The sequence below is a fragment of the Remersonia thermophila genome, chromosome 3 (assembly GCF_042764415.1).
Source record: "Remersonia thermophila strain ATCC 22073 chromosome 3, whole genome shotgun sequence".
Taxonomy (NCBI): domain Eukaryota; kingdom Fungi; phylum Ascomycota; class Sordariomycetes; order Sordariales; family Chaetomiaceae; genus Remersonia; species Remersonia thermophila.
Window position 1 is genome coordinate 1,572,935 of NC_092219.1, and position 15,166 is coordinate 1,588,100.

General features: G+C 64.1%; 6 protein-coding genes across 6 annotated transcripts; 3 read left to right on the forward strand and 3 right to left on the reverse strand.

Moving 5' to 3' along the window:
• Window positions 1–619: 619 nt before the first annotated feature.
• On the forward strand, window positions 620–2,788 carry VTJ83DRAFT_3253 (uncharacterized protein; the record flags this gene model as incomplete). The annotated part of the gene is made up of 1 exon (XM_071009611.1): window positions 620–2,788. The coding sequence occupies one exon, from the start codon at window positions 620–622 to the stop codon at window positions 2,786–2,788; it is 2,169 nt and encodes a 722-aa protein (XP_070867131.1).
• Window positions 2,789–3,445: 657 nt separating this feature from the next.
• VTJ83DRAFT_3254 (uncharacterized protein) lies at window positions 3,446–5,366 on the reverse strand (the record flags this gene model as incomplete). Its single annotated transcript, XM_071009612.1, has 3 exons — window positions 3,446–3,570; window positions 3,663–4,292; window positions 4,406–5,366. 3 exons carry the CDS (start codon window positions 5,364–5,366, stop codon window positions 3,446–3,448), a joined length of 1,716 nt encoding a protein of 571 aa, XP_070867132.1.
• A 1,096-nt stretch (window positions 5,367–6,462) lies between these two features.
• On the forward strand, window positions 6,463–7,543 carry VTJ83DRAFT_3255 (uncharacterized protein; the record flags this gene model as incomplete). Its single annotated transcript, XM_071009613.1, has 3 exons — window positions 6,463–6,772; window positions 6,866–6,919; window positions 7,041–7,543. 3 exons carry the CDS (start codon window positions 6,463–6,465, stop codon window positions 7,541–7,543), a joined length of 867 nt encoding a protein of 288 aa, XP_070867133.1.
• Window positions 7,544–8,015: 472 nt separating this feature from the next.
• VTJ83DRAFT_3256 (uncharacterized protein) lies at window positions 8,016–9,875 on the reverse strand (the record flags this gene model as incomplete). Its single annotated transcript, XM_071009614.1, has 1 exon — window positions 8,016–9,875. The coding sequence occupies one exon, from the start codon at window positions 9,873–9,875 to the stop codon at window positions 8,016–8,018; it is 1,860 nt and encodes a 619-aa protein (XP_070867134.1).
• Window positions 9,876–11,591: 1,716 nt separating this feature from the next.
• VTJ83DRAFT_3257 (uncharacterized protein) lies at window positions 11,592–12,905 on the forward strand (the record flags this gene model as incomplete). Its single annotated transcript, XM_071009615.1, has 1 exon — window positions 11,592–12,905. One exon carries the CDS (start codon window positions 11,592–11,594, stop codon window positions 12,903–12,905), a length of 1,314 nt encoding a protein of 437 aa, XP_070867135.1.
• Window positions 12,906–13,420: 515 nt separating this feature from the next.
• Window positions 13,421–14,230, reverse strand: VTJ83DRAFT_3258 (uncharacterized protein; the record flags this gene model as incomplete). Its single annotated transcript, XM_071009616.1, has 1 exon — window positions 13,421–14,230. One exon carries the CDS (start codon window positions 14,228–14,230, stop codon window positions 13,421–13,423), a length of 810 nt encoding a protein of 269 aa, XP_070867136.1.
• Between the last annotated feature and the right edge of the window lie 936 nt (window positions 14,231–15,166).

A 15,166-nucleotide genomic window follows, 5' to 3' on the forward strand; every position in this document is an offset into this window, starting at 1 on the left:
CCCATAGGTCACGTTGGCCCAGGGGGTGCAGGGATCTGACGTAATGGGGGGGACCCATCAACGCGGCAAGCATCGGCCGAGCTCCGAGTTCCGCGTCTTTTCTCTGTGGGTGACTCTTACACAGTATTGTCAACCTCATCTTTTCCAGGTTGGCCTGGTGTCTGTCGTGTACTATACGCTAAGTAACGAGGACCTGGTACTCCCTACTTGTAGCTAGACGCAGCCCCCCTTGACGAAACCCCATTCATTTCCAACCATGGACGCGCTCTCTCTCCGACCTGTGGCTTTTCCTGGCGCATCAATGTCTCGTCTGCCAACTCAGAGCAGCAGTCTTTCTTATCTCGTTGATCAGCGGTGAGGCGGCATTCCAAACAAACCTGATCACTTGACATCCCCCCGGTCTCCTGTCACCCGTGACACGACCGCCACCTCTGTATCAAATCTCCATCTTGGACGCTCGGCCGATCTATTTCCCCAGAGCAGCAGGGGAGCACGAGCCTAGGGAGCCAGATACCCAACGTCCCGCCAGGCTTGCGTCGCCCTTTGCTCTGCTCTGCTCCCTCTGCTTCCTCTGCTTCCTCGGCTTCCTCTGCTCCCTCTGCTTCTGCTCCGCCTCACCATGGCCACGCGAACCCCGAGGCCCTTCGCCGCCGCCGCCGCCCTTCGGCAGTTCGTTCGACGGGATGCCTCCGGGGTGGGATTCTCCTGTCGCCTGGCCCGGCCCCGGCCTCGCCACCTCCACGCGGGCCGCTCCCGTCCGTCCACCACCTCCGCAGCGACCCATCCTCCCAAGGTCCCGGCAACGCCGCGGCCGCCCTTCCAGTCGAGGGTAGCACCCGTGAGCCTGCTGATCGGCGGCGGTCTCTTCGCCTCCGTCCTCGCGTACAACCACCTCGGCGACGACCAGCCGGACATCGAGGGAGCGCCCTCTCTCCCCAAAGACGACCGAGACCCCTCGCTCCCACGCTACCGCATCGCCGACGTCCGGAAGCACGATGCTTCGTCTCCCGAGCCGTGGGTCATTTTCGAGGACAAGGTGTACGATATCACGGACTGGGTCTCGGCGCATCCCGGCGGCGACGTGATCCTGCGAGCGGCGGGCGCCAGCATCGAGCCGTATTGGAACATCTTTACGATCCACAAGTCCAAGCACGTGCGCGAGATCCTCGACCAGTACATGATCGGCTTCATCGACGTCGCCGATCTGGGCCCGGACGGACGGCCGCCGGCCGAGAGCATCGAGGACCCGTTCGTCCACGACCCTCCGCGCGACCCGCGGCTCATCACCCACACGGCCAGGCCGCGCAACGCAGAACCCCCCAACGAGGAGCTCGACCGCTCGTTCCTCACCCCCAACGAGCTGTTTTACATCCGACACCACATGTGGGTGCCCGTGGTCGAAGAGGCCCGGGCGGACGAGCACGTCGTATCCATCGAGCTGCCCGACGGCGATGTCAAAAGGTACACGCTGCGCGACCTCAAGGAAAGGTTCCCGATCCACAAGGTGACGGCCGTGCTGCAGTGCAGCGGAAACCGCCGCAACGACATGACGCGCCATGCCGGCAAGACCAACGGCCTGCAGTGGGGCGTCGGCGCCATCAGCAACGCCGAGTGGGAAGGCGTCCGCCTGTCCGACGTGCTGGCCGACGCGGGGCTCCAGGTGCGCGAGGCCACCGCTCCCACGAGGCGGGACGGCTCGGCGCCCTCCGGCGGCGACGCCGTCGATGCCAACGCGATGCACGTTCAGCTCACGGGCCTCGAGGCCTACGGCGCGTCCATCCCGCTCGCCAAGGCCCTCGACCCGCGCGGCGACGTGCTCCTCGCCTTTGGCATGAACGGCAAGCCTCTGCCCCGCGACCACGGCTTCCCCCTCCGCGCCGTGGTGCCCGGCCACGTCGCCGCCCGATCCGTCAAGTGGCTCAGCAAGATTGTCGTCTCGGACGAGGAGAGCACGAGCCAGTGGCAACGCCGCGACTACAAGTCGTTTGGTCCCAACGAGGGGCCTCATCCCAACTGGGACCGCGCGCCGGCCATCCAGGAGATGCCCGTCACCAGCGCCATCACGGGCGTTTGGGTGGGCGAGTGCGTCAGGAAGGGCCGCGTTCCGTGGATGGGCGGGGCTTCGGCCGCCAGCAGCAGCAGCAGCAGCAGCAGCAGCAACAGCAACAACCGCGGCGGCGGAAATGCCAACGGCAGCGGCATCGTCGACATGGCAGCCGTGTCGCACAACGTCGGCTTCACCCCCACCGCGGCGCCCTCGACGGCCTCGAGCCCGTGCCCGCCGAGCATCTCGGCAGAGCCGATCGCCATGCAAGGCTACGCCTACTCGGGCGGCGGCCGTGCCATCTCGCGCGTCGACGTTTCCCTGGACGGCGGCAAGACGTGGGACCAGGCGGAGCTGGTGGACGACTGCGCGTCCCCGGGATCGCCCTGCTACGGCAGCAAGACGTGGGCCTGGCGGCGCTGGCGCTACGTGGGGAGGCTGCCGACGCTGCCGGTGCCGGCCGCCGAGGACCGCCGCGGCGCCGACAAGGGCGGCGACCGCAAGGCCTGCACGACCCTCGTCGTCAAGGCCACCGACGAGGCCTACAACACCCAGCCCGAGTCGCACCGCGGCATCTACAACGTGCGCGGCAACTTGGCCACGGCGTGGCACCGCGTGCGCGTGTGCCCGCGCTGCACGCCGGCGGACGAGAAGCGCGAGGGCGGGGTGACGTGGTCGACCGGGGAGACGTATGGGTGCGGGTTTGGAAAGGAGGATCAGGGGGAAACAACAAGGGAGAAGTAGCCGGCTTGGGGGTCATGCCTTGTTAGCGCGCTGGGGGTTTGGGGCTTTGGTTTTTCTTTTTTTCTTTTCTTTTCTTTTTTTTTTTTTCCTTTGGGGAGCCGGGTGTTTGGGCGATGGTTTACCATGGTGTTCGTTCCGCTGTCTCGGGTTGATCTGGCGCGTGTTTCTTGGTTTCGGTTTGGCGCATTCAACATTGGCGACATCGGCTGGCGTCCTACGTAGAAAGGGGTTGGAGTTTGCTGCATTTGCGAGGGCTGGAGGGGGAGTTCTACCTCCCTCCCTCCCCCTCGAATCGATGGCGCTGCGGTTGGACTGGGTGCCAGGGGTGTTTTGTTGGAAATGGTATTACTAGTGATTCCGCTGGGGAATGGATCAAACCAACTATACTATACATGCCCTACGCATACCTTAGCGTAGCCGATCGCGTTGGGGTGTCACGACATGATTTTCGTACGCAGTTCAATCACCAAGGTACAAGTTTGAACCGCGTGTTTTTTAATTCTCCGCGGACCGCTGAGCTTCTTCTTCCAAGATATCGAGAGCGCCTGGCCTGCCTGACGCCAAACCCGTCAACGCCAACGGTGCTTTGCTAGCAAACAATTTCCCCGGCTTCGCTATGCTCGTACTGTAATACACTTCAAAACATCCCGCCAAGTTTCAGCTGGGAACAAGGAACTTGTCGATATCGACGCGGCGGAAGTAGCTCACGTGCCGCAGCTGGAACCACTTGTGCGCGAGCAGATCGGTCGAGAGGATGACGAGCTCGCCGTCGATGTACTCATCTGCAGGCAGACAGGCAGACAGGCAGGCAGGCAGGTTAGCGGAATGGCCGACGTTGCATGGTGGAGAGAGAGGCATGGGAAGGGAAACGCACCCGAAGTAAACCCTGCCCTCGCGATATGGCCCTTGCTTTTGACGCGCCGGGCGCCGGCGAACGGGCCCTCGTCCGCCACGCCCACGAACCCGCCCTCGCCGAGGTCGTCCACGACAAAGGAGGCTTGCCCGCGGGGCACGTTGCTATCGCCGGTGAGCTTGATGGCCTCGAGGCGGCCGCGGAAGACGGGGTATTGGCTGCGTTTGTGCTTGGCGGGGTTCTTTTGGGTCTTCGTTGGCGAGGAGGGGTCGCTGGCGGTAGCATGGTCACCCTCCAGGCCGTCGCCCTCGCCGGCCGCCTCGGGCTTTGGTTCCGACTTGGACGCCTCAGCCTCCTCGCCCTCATCATCGTCATCCTCATCGGCATCAGCAGCGTCATGATTATCATTATCGTCATCAGCATCGTCGTCGTCGTCAGGTTGGTGCAGCAACAAAAACTCGCACCCATGCACGCCGTAATCCCCCACCCAGATCCCCCTCAGCGGCCTCCGGCGCGTGGGCGTGTACAGCGCCGGGTCGAGCGTCGCGTACGTCGTCACCTCCTCGCAAAACTGCGTGCGCGCGCCCACCGCCGGCTCCTCGGGGAGCGACTCGAACAGGGCGACGGGCCGGAAGTGGAAGGCGCCGCGGGCTGCGCGTGGCGAGATTGGGGAAAAGCAAAGTTAGCCAACGACGACGACCTTGCATCCAGGCCGGGGACGGGGACGGGGACGGGACCGAAAAAGGCGCCCCGCGGGAACGTACCGATGCGAAACGCGCGGTCGCAGATGTCGCGGCGCGAGGCCGGGCAGTGGCGGGGGCCGAGGGTGGTGTGGGTGGACATGGCGGTGGCGAGGACGCGGTGGGAGGAAGGGATGGAGGGGGAGGGCCAGACGGCGTCGGGCGAGGACGGAGGGCGGCGGTCCCTGTTCTCCTCTTGTTGCCGCGGCAGGCAGCGGGCGAGGCGAAAGGTGGTCTTGATGTAGCTCCACGAGCCAAGATCCATGACGACGGGGTCGGTGGGGGACGGCGGCGGGGGGTCCTCGCGCTCCCAGACCGGCTGGCCCGAGCCGGCGCCGTCCTCGTCGCGGCGGCGCTTCAGGGTCAAGACGGGCCTGCCGTGGACGCGAGGATGGTCGTGGTGGGGGTTCGCAGGCAGGCGGAAGCTGGGCTGGTCGAGGTGGAGGTGGATGTCGGGCTCGAAGGGGGAGACCCAGAGGTTGTCGACGGCGAAGGGGGGATCCGTGGACCGGTTGTTGGCCAGGAGCAGGTAGCCCTCGATGCAGCCGCGGTGCTGGTCGTAGCGGACCAAGATCAAGCTGCCCAGGTACGTCGAGTCGCCGAACCAGATCTTGTAGCGAGGCAGGAACCAGCGCGGATCGTGGGCGCGGTACAGCTGGCGGAAGGACGGGCAGGGGGAGGACGAGGTGACGGTCTGGCACGGCACGTTGGCCTGGACGTGGGCGCGCCAGAGCCGGTCCTCGGTGGCGTGGGCGTAGAGGGTGCGACAGGTGCTCGAGACACGGGCCAGGTCAACGGGGCCGAGGTACGAGAGGATGCTGGCGATGAGCTCGACGGGGAGCTGCGTGAGGCAGCATGGCGCATCCGGGGTGGCAGGCTGCTCTGGATGCATGGCGTGCGCCTGTTTGCCCTTTGACGTCGGAACCTGGGCGGGCTCTATGCCACCCGGCTCTTCCTGCGTCTTGTTGGCGTCCATCTGACGCATCCGAACCACACCTAGACGGACGGCCCGGGCGGATGGAGGACAAAGTCAAAAAAATAAACTGTCGCCGCTTGGTGACGTTGAAGCGCGTGTGAACACGTCACACCGTCATTGGCGAACCGTCTTGATTTACCTACCTACGGTACCTAGGTATGCAGCAGTGTCTCGGGACGGTAGCTAAGGTACTGGAAGGCAGTGAATGGGTGCTGAACTCGGCAACGTTGCTGAGGTGTGATAGGTGCTGTGTACGTTACGCAGTCGCTGCAACCTGGAAGTACAAGTCCTGGTACCTTGGGTGGTAGGTATTGTACCTTACCTGGTAGGTTGTAACTAACGTTATCGGCCGAGCTTCAGCGTTGCCTCCGGGTGGGGCAGGCCGATGCGCTTGCTGCTTGGAGCCCAGTTCGTCGTCATCGCAGGGACCCACCAATCCCCGCGTTCCGCCGCCCTCCCGTCCCCTCCCTTTCCCCCCCCTCCCGCCCCACCTTCGGCCTGGCGTTTCCCGCAGATGGATCCACTGCTCACCTCACCCGCTGCGCCCGCTGCGCCCGCTGGACCTACCGCATTCCTAACCCTGAGCAGAACCAGGGTTGTTGGCAGGTCATCCATGCGCTGAGACATTCGGTCAGCAGCATCGGTCAGAGGATTCACCTTGTCACCCCATTGGGACGAGGAATCCATCCTCAGCCGTTTCCTGCCACTCCTCTTAGACCTCACAATACCCCCCCCCCCCCGCCACCCCCCCGGCATTACACCGTCTCAACAGCTCCCAGGCCCCAGGTAGCTAGACCCAAAAGTTGGACGCTTCGGGCGTCTAATACTAAGTCGACATACGGTGAAGCCGCGGCCCACGGGGCGGCGGGCGATTGGGCTCTGGGCAGCGGTGGGGCTCTCGACATAAAACCGAGGGACCGGGACGGAGGTGAAGCTTCACACCTCACAGCCCACTAGCTTCTCTCATCATCACTCGCCAGAGATTCCAACGGAAAGCTCGTGAAGCAAGCATCGCATCTGGGACTCCTTCTTCCCTACGCACCCACGGTCACACGTCTACACCCGTCCCCACTCGTCCGCTCATCCCATTCCACCCGTTTCACAAATGCACCTTGACACGGCCCACGCCTTCAACGTCATTCACAAAATGACTTCCTTCCTCCCCATCATTCAAGAGCTGCTCCCCTTGATCCTGCCCACGTCGGTCTCGGTCACGAAAGCAGAAGACATACTCGCCTCCGATCCACCACCCTCACCGTTACCGCCGCCCGTCCGCTCCGAACGGGATGGCAAAGAAGGGCCGGCGGCCAACGGGACGGGAGCGCGGCAGCGACGACGGAACACGGCCCGGCCCGGGGTCCGCGTCATCAGCCGCAACGCTGTTGTGGGTCAGTCCGACGCAATGTGCGCATCAGGTTCGTCTTGGTCTCCGACGTTCAAGCCCACCTCGGGAGCCTCCCGGCTAAACCGATGCCCTGCGTTTCCTGTTTTTTCTTTCTCCGATTCAGTGCTCATCCTCAAGCCCGGGTCTTGCACAACCATCCGCCACCATGGCGAGCAAGGTACGTTCCCTTGTATCTCTGGGCCGGACAGATGAGGGCCCAAGACTACAAAAAAAAAAAAAAAAAAAACAAGGGCGGAAAGGGAGAGCAAACGTGGAAAATGCTGACGCCCGTTCTGAAGAGGCCATCATCTACACCGTCTCCGGGAACGGCGCCCTCCTGACCCAGCCTCGGGGAAACAGCAGCAACAAGACGGGCGCCTCGGACGGAGACGACGACGAGGAAGAGCCGGAGCGCCACGACCTCTCGGCAGGCGACTTCGCCGTGGTGCCCCCCTGGACGGAGCACCAGCTGGTCAACGACGCCGAGGCCCATGAGGAAGACGAGGACGATGTCGTCGAGGAAGAGGAGGAGGCGGGGGCGGGGGCGGTGATGGCGGCGCTTCCGGTCGACGAAGCCGTCAAAGCCTGGGCTGGCGAGGATGGGGACGGCGAGCCATGCCCGGCTCCGGCTCCGGCTCCGGCTCCGGCGCCGGCTCCAGCCCCCGATCGGGTCGGGATCCGCGGCGGCGGAACGGACGGCGGCCGGCGAGGCGAGGATTTCCACGTCATCATCCTACGCAACGGCGGGCATCCGCTCGAGGTGCACCTGACCGATTGGGGAGGTGCCGAGATCAAGTCGTGACATGACGACGCGACGACGACAACATGTACGAAACGCAGCATCCCATTCGTTTGGACTTTTCTATGAGGTTTCTCTGGGCTGGCACCAAAACAGAAAAGAAATGACCCATCCGTGTCGCGCGACAGTCCTGCATCCGTTGCTTCATATATCCTATCCCTCCTCCCAGAATATCAACACGTGAGAGAACCGAACTCATAACCCAAGAAAAAAAAAAAAAGAGAAAAAAAACAAGAAAACGAACAAATATGAAAAAAAGAAAACATGCGGGGCCAAAGCTTCGACTCTGAGAGAGCGCTTATGGGGAATCATGGGGAAGAAAAGGAAAAAAAAGAAGAGTATGCCAAGACATATCGTCATAACGCATCCCCCTCGGTCGCCAACCAAGCACCTGACCAACCAACTACGGTGACTGCTATTCTACCACCACCGGGCGCCCCCCCTCTTCGACATGGCAAAGGAATCCCGCCGCGGCCTACGACACCTTGGCCGTCGCGAACCCGCCCCTCGGAACAACCAATTCCTCCCTGGCGGCGTGCACCGCATCGACCCCGTTGCCCAGCAGCAACATGATGCTCTCCATCTTCTCCGTGAGCGCCTGGTTCGTGCCGCCGCGGTACCAGAGCGTCTTGAGCACGCTCAGGTGGCGGCTCAGGTCCTGCTCGACCGACGCCAGAGCCTGCGGCAGGCCCTGGGACTCGGCCTGCGGGCTGGTGGAGCCCGAGGACTGGGGCGGGGTCGACGAGGCGCCGCCCGCGGCGTCCCGCCGCTCCTGTCGCAGGGCCGCCACCTCGCGGCAGAGCTTGTCCATCCGCTCGTTTTGAGCCTGGAAGTGGGATTCGAGGGCGGACAGGACCGAGCTGGGCTCCTGCTGCTGCTGCTGCTGCTGCTGCTCCTGCCGCTCCTGGCGGGCCCGTTTCAGCTCGGCCACCTCGTCTTTCAGAGCCCTGACCGAGTCCGTCAAGGCCGTCATGAGCCTGAGCATGGCGCCGACGTCGAGGTCGCCGTTGTCGGCCATGGGCATGGCGATCCTGCGGGTCGGCTCGGACGACACGGCGGCGGCCAGCTGCTTCTGCTGCTCCGTCAGGCGGGCGACCTTGCTTGGATCGGCGAGCGGCGCTCCTCCGTCGCTGGCTGGCTCCTTGGAGATTGGGCTTCTCGGCGCCGTCCCGGCGGTGGATACGCTGTGCCTTCTATCCCTCTCCCCTTCTGGCGGCGGAGGCATGTCGGCGGTGGGGGTTGCGCTGCGCCTTCTCTCCCTCTCCCATTCGGGCGGCGGAGCCCTGTCGGCGGTGGAGGATACGCTGTATCGTCTCTCCCTCTCCCCTTCTGGCGGCGGAGGCATGTCACCGGTGGAGCCTACGCTGTATCGTCTCTCCTCCCATTCAGGCGGCGGGGCCCTGTCGGCGGTGGAGGATACGCTGCGCCTTCTCTCCCTCTCCCACCCGGGCGGCGCAGCCACATCGGTGGTGAATCCGCTGTATCTTCCCCCCCCGTGGCTGGACGGAGACCGACGGCCGCGTGGGGGCGGGCTCAGGGCGGTCCTGGTCGGAGGAAGCCGATCGTATCCTCGACCGGTCCTGGGATCAGCGCCCCTGGAGTGTTCTCGACGAGGGTCCTGAATGATACGTCTTGCCTTGGCATCGGGATAGCGTGGCGGCGAGGCCGAACGCTTTCTCGGGCTGAAGGTCAGCCGGTGGGGCTTGGTCGCGGGAGGATAGCCGGGTCGGAGGGAATCGTTGTGGGCGCCGTCGGCCGAACGACTGGGAGGCGGCGGCGGCGGCCGGTTGCGGCTGAAGGAGGGCCGGTGGCCTACCGGGACGTGCGAGGCGTTGAGGAGCTTCTTGTCCAGAGACCGAAAGAAAGCCTCGGCTGCCTCAAAGACGGAAGAAGCGTCGTCGAAGGAGGAGCGGGCGGAGCGAGAGCGGCGGTTGTCCAGGAAGTCAATCCAGTCGTCGGCCGCGCGAGCCGTGTCGGAAACGTCTTTGGAGCGCTTGTTTCGCTGGAGCCTGCGGGCCTTGGTGAGGATATCGGCCGTCTCCCTCACGACCGTCGCGCTGGTGTCGAACCCCTCCCCGACGGCCTGCCAGAGGTTTCTGTCGTTGTAAAAGTCCCCGAGGTGCAGGAGCACGCGGAAGAGGACGCAAATGTTGTTTCCATACCGGATTTCCCTCTCCTTGTTGGCGTCGTCGACGTCGTCCCAGAACGCATCGTCCTCGTTGGTGTACCTGTTCGTGTGGAAGGCGCAGGCCCACGTGTCGTCGAACTGCAGACGCCGCTGGTATTCAAAGCAGAACCCAAACAGCAGGATGGGCAGAACCACTGGGTGTGCCATCCTGATCCGACGAGGAGCTGCGGTGGGCCTTGAGCTCTTCCTACGCGAGTCTTGCCCGGTCGTTGGCCGAACGATCAAGAGGAATCAAGCTTTTGGTCACTGTCAAGCAGGATGGAATACGGGAGACTTGCACCATGGAGCGAGGGGGCCAGATCCAGCGTGCTGGAGCCCATGGGGGAGGGGCGGGATGGGGAGGGAGGGAAAAGCGTTGCGTGTTAAAGACCGATCCTGTCATGGCGAGGCTGGAGGTTTTGCTGGGCCATTGGACCGGACCGACTGCGAGCCGGGGTGGTGCCCCCTTGTGGGCGGGGCCCCGGCTGAGGTGCGCCATCAGCGCGTCCACCCTTCAACGGCAGCCGTTGCATCTACCTGAGCTTGGCCTCACCCCATAGGTCTCCCTACAAGTGGATAGAAGCCATTGTAGCCATCGCCCTCGGTTGATTCTACAAGCTGTTGTTGGAACCTCGAGCGGTTGCCGCGTAGAAAGGTACCGGTTGTTTGGGCTGCTTTCGGGTAGCGACAGCGGGTAGCAAACCCCACCTTTCCCCACCTGGACAGTGAGATCTTGCAAGGCTCGCACCGTTTTCGCACCGTTGAGCGCTTCGAGCCCTGGATGCAAAGCAATGCGCGCCTGGAGAGCAGACATGATTTGTTCAAGCCTCGAAAAGCGGACGCATGTTCTATATTCTATTTTCAGCTTGGATGCTGTCTTGCTCTGCCTGTCATTGCTTGCAGTCTCTTGCCGTCAGGCACAAAGCTTAGGCCATCCGACAGACGGGACCTATAGAGAATGACGTCATGCGGATCCCAAGAGGCCAGAGCAACAAACCAATAACTAGCTACCGCGAGTTGAAGGTGACGGGGTACCCCGGCGAGCGAGCTTGACACATGTGGATCCACCATGGAAGAGACGGGATACAATACGCCTCAGGCTCTATGCGTGGTAGTAGTGAATATACTGCGTAGTACTATAGTAGTATAGCAGTTATCATATATAATCACAGAGCACCTTATAACAAAGTAGACCTATGTGAAGCCCCAGTAGTGTCTTTTCAAAGGTGATCTACAATGCCCAAAGAGATGTGTAAGCGTCATTGGGAAGTACCTTTGAAAGGGTTCTTCCTGATTCTCATGTGCAACAATGTGATTTTCAGACGTACCTTTGGCAACCGTACCTACCAGGTCAGGTAGGGAGGCATCCGTGTGACTCGCGTTTTGTAACCTTCCTTCCTGCCATGTTCCTTACTTTCTTTGTGCCTTGGGTGGGTGGGTTCCTGCGTCCTGCTTCCAACCTGAGCGAGGGCGGCCCTTCACACCGACTCCCATTGTGTTTTGTTGTGTTTGGCTGTCCCGGCTGCCATTATCATTATCCAACAGACAGACAGACCCAATTCCTTTTTTCCACCTGATATTCCAGGTTGAAATTTGTGGTGGCACTTTTGTGCTTATTCTACCTACAACTTGACGTCTGACCTTACGAACTTAAACGTCCGCACCTCGGCGCCCACAACTTTTAACTTTTCTTTTTTTTTTTTTTTTCCCCCATCGAAACTAGGCACCTTGGGTACGCATCATCGCACCCGCCCTTTTCTCCGCCTTCCACCTCAGTTTCCTGGTCACTCGTCTTCATCCGCTTGTCGGCGTGAGAGCACAGGCCGCCAGAAAGCACTATATTTCTTCGAAATCTTTCTCCTCTCCCCTTCACAACCAAACAACATGGTCACCACCAGGTCGCAGACGGCTGCCAGATCTGAGGCGACGGCCGAATCCCACAAGAAAGCCGCCACAAAGCAGGGCGAAACGACCACCCAGGCCAGCGCCGCAGCCACAAGGTCGGCTGCCAACCAGGCCGGCGCAACAAAGTCGTCGCGGAAGCGAGCGAGCCCCAACCCACCCACCAAAGTCGCCAAAGTCGCCAAAACCACCAAAACCACCAAACCCACCAAACCCGCCAGGAAGAGGTCGCGCAAGAAGGCCGCATCCAAGCCAGCCGACCCGGACGCTGGCCTTCACCCCAAGCTCCGGGCGATCCACCCTCTGCTGCGTCATTTGTACGACGCCGAGGGCAACTACGTCGGATACGTCATGGCCAAGCACCTCGAGTACCTCGAGAAGCACAAGCCCGACATGACCACCTCGTTCCCGCAGTTTTCCGGCCTGCCCGCGGAGCTGCGCGCCAAGATCTGGGAGCTCTGCCTGCCGCGGCGCCTCATTCCCTTTTCCGCCATCGCCCTGGCCCACGACAAGGGCGTCAACGAGAAGAACCTCAAGTGGTCCGACAGCGTGTTTGGCCGGTACCTGTGGGATCTGCTGGGCATGCCGTGCCTCATCGAGCAGGTGTGCCGCGAGGCGCGCGACACGGCCCGCTCCTGCCGCATGTACGCCGTCGGGGAGCTCCAGATGCCCTGGCTCGGCAAGGCCAGCTACATCGACCCGCGCACCGACACCATCCTCATCGACTGCGACGTGCGCATCCGCTACCGCGTCGTCTGGCGCCTGGTGCAGGAGACGCTCGGCCTGGGCATCCGCCGGCCCGGCCGCGACAAGCACTGCGTCAGCGTCGGCATCATGTCCGAGTACGTCAGGTACAAGCACCAGTGGAACCTGCCGGGCGAGGTGCCCCCGGAGGAGGCGCCGCTGCCGTTCCGCCACCGCACCTGGCCCATCGTCATGTGCGTCATCTACCTGGATCTGCCCAAGGAGACGGCCAAGGCCTGCGGCAAGTTTGGGCTCTTTGGCGAGGAGCGCGGTGCGCTCATCCCGATCCGCAAGCGCGGCGACCTGGCCTTCCTGCATGGCATCCAGCAGGTGTACCATCACCGGTCCGGAAACCCCGAGGACCTGGTCAGCATCTACATGCAGACGTTCCGAGACCTCAAGAAGCGATACCTCCAGGTCGGCTACCATGCCGGCATCGAAAAGAGGGACGGCGACGAGGACAAGGGGCTCACCGAGACGGGCCCTTACCCCGTCATCTTTGCCAAGTGGAAGGATTGGAGGAGCAGCGATGGCCTGAACCGCGACATCTAGTGCTGAGTCGCCTGGCCCGGCCGTGACAACTCCCGGCTCGGGCGTCTGATGGCTTTCAGGTGGAAGCTTTGCTAGGCGATGGGGCGGTGCATTCATGGATCAAGGAGAAGCATGGGTCGGGTGCTACCATGCCACGAGACCTGAGGGTCCCTCATCACGATGACGACGACGCGATGACGCCACCAAGGCAAGGGGACGACGGCATGGTTTTGCTTTGAGCGATGAGATGAGTTCATTCCGGGAAGGGTTGTTGAGAGGCCGATTGCTGCTGCAGGCATCCAAGACGGGACGCGGCCGTCACCACTCCACTCCTTTCTATCAAGTAGTAATCGTAATGCCTGCCGAGAGGCACCGCGCTCGCTCCCATCCGGAGGACGTAATTATTCTAGGTCAGATGGGCAATGAAATTCAATCATGATGATTTCTCTAATTCCCTTGGACAAAACGTCATGTCGCTTGATAATCATTAGTATACAATACAATGCCGCCCGGCCTTGTCCCCAAGCCCTTCCCTCCTAGGTTCCGGTCCGATCCTCCTCCCAAGGCTGTCTGTCTCGCGCGCGCTCACACTCCAACACCAGGCTCGCCCCGTCCATGTCCTCGTCCAAAAGCCCCAGGCCGCTATCGTACTTCCTCCTCTTCCTGGCCCTCCCCGCCGCCCTTTCTTCGCGTGCCTCCTCGCTGCCGGGCACCACGGTCGACGACTGGCTCTCGCTCTCCTCGGCGCCGCGCTTGCCGTCCCCCTGGACCCAAGGCGACGACAACGACAACGACGACGACGACGACGACGACGACGACGGGGCACCCAAAAGCCCCTGGCCCATCATCATGACCCTCGCCAACGCCTCGTTCATGCCGCCCACCACCTCCTCGGCGCGCCGCTTCTCGCGCTCCAGCCGCGCCTTTTCCTCCTCCAGCCGCCGCGCCGCCTCCTTGGCCTCCTCGAGCGCCTCGCCGACGCCGTCGAGCTCGTCGCGCTGGGACCCGACCAGCGCCAGCGCGTCGGCGTGGGCCGCCGCCAGGGCGTCGATCTCGCACTGCAGCTGCGCCTGCGTCTCGCGCGCCGACGCGAGCTCCCTCCGCAGGGCGGCCAAGGCGTCGGCCTTGGCCTCGAGCTCGGCGGCGAGGCCCGCGCCGCGCTCGCGCTCGGCGGCGAGGTCCGCCTCGACGCGGCGCACGAGCGCCTCGAGCTCGGCCACGTCGCGCGCGTACGCTTCGCACGCGCGCCCGAGCCGGGCGACGCCGGCCTCGAGCTCGGCGACGCGCGCGTCGCCGTCGCGCGCCCGCCGCTCCGCCGCCGCGAGGTCGTCCGCCAGCCGGTCCATGGCCGTCACGCGCGCGTCGAGCTGCGCCCGCAGCGACGCGTTGGCCACGCGGCGCTCGTCGAGCTCCTCCTCCTGGTCGCGCGCGCGGGCCCAGAGGTCGCGCAGCCGCGCGAGGAGCCGGTCGAGGACGGCGGCCCCCGCGCCCGTCAGCGGCAGCGGCGGCGCCGGCGCCGGGTCGCCGAGCTCGAGGTGCTCGAGCTCGAGGCGGGCGGCGCGGAGGGAGGCGCGCAGGGACTCGACGGCCTCGGCGGCCGAGGCGCCGGGGAAGCCGAGGGACGCGACGGACGCGGTGAGGGCGGCGAGGGCGGCCGTCTTGTCGCCGAGGCATTCGAGGAGGCGGGCGAGGCGGTCTTCCAGGGCCGAAGCCGCGGGGGAGCCCTCGGCCTTGCCCTCGGCCTCGCCCTCGGGCGAGAAGGGGGCCAGCTTGTCCGAGAGGCGGGACGCGAGCGCCGCGTACGACTCGAGCTGGGCCGTCAGCTCGGCGACCTCGAGCCGCAGCGACGCGAGCTCCTCCTCCAGCCGCGCCTTGCCGGGATCCGGCACGTCGGCCTGCACCGCCACGCTCAGCCCGGACGGCGGCCGCGGGCAGGGCGTCGTGCGCGCCGACGGCTCCGGGCTCGTCGCCGGCGGCGTCGGGAACGACGCCTGCGCCCTCGGCCGGCTCGGCGTGGCGCAAAACGACCCCGCCCCCTCCCTCGTCGGCCCCGCGTACCCGTCGTCGAAGCCGCCCGGCCCGTCCGAGAACGGGCTCTCGGACGCGTCCACCCACTCCTCCTCCTCGGCGTCGCCGCCGCCGCTCGCGGAAGCGGCCGACCGCCGCTCCTCGAGCTCCTTCTTGAGCCTCTCGATCTCGTGCTCCAGCGCCCGCACCCGCCGCGCGTCCGCGTCCGCCCCGCCCCCGCCCCCGCCCCCGCCGCCGTCTCGCCGTGCAGCCGC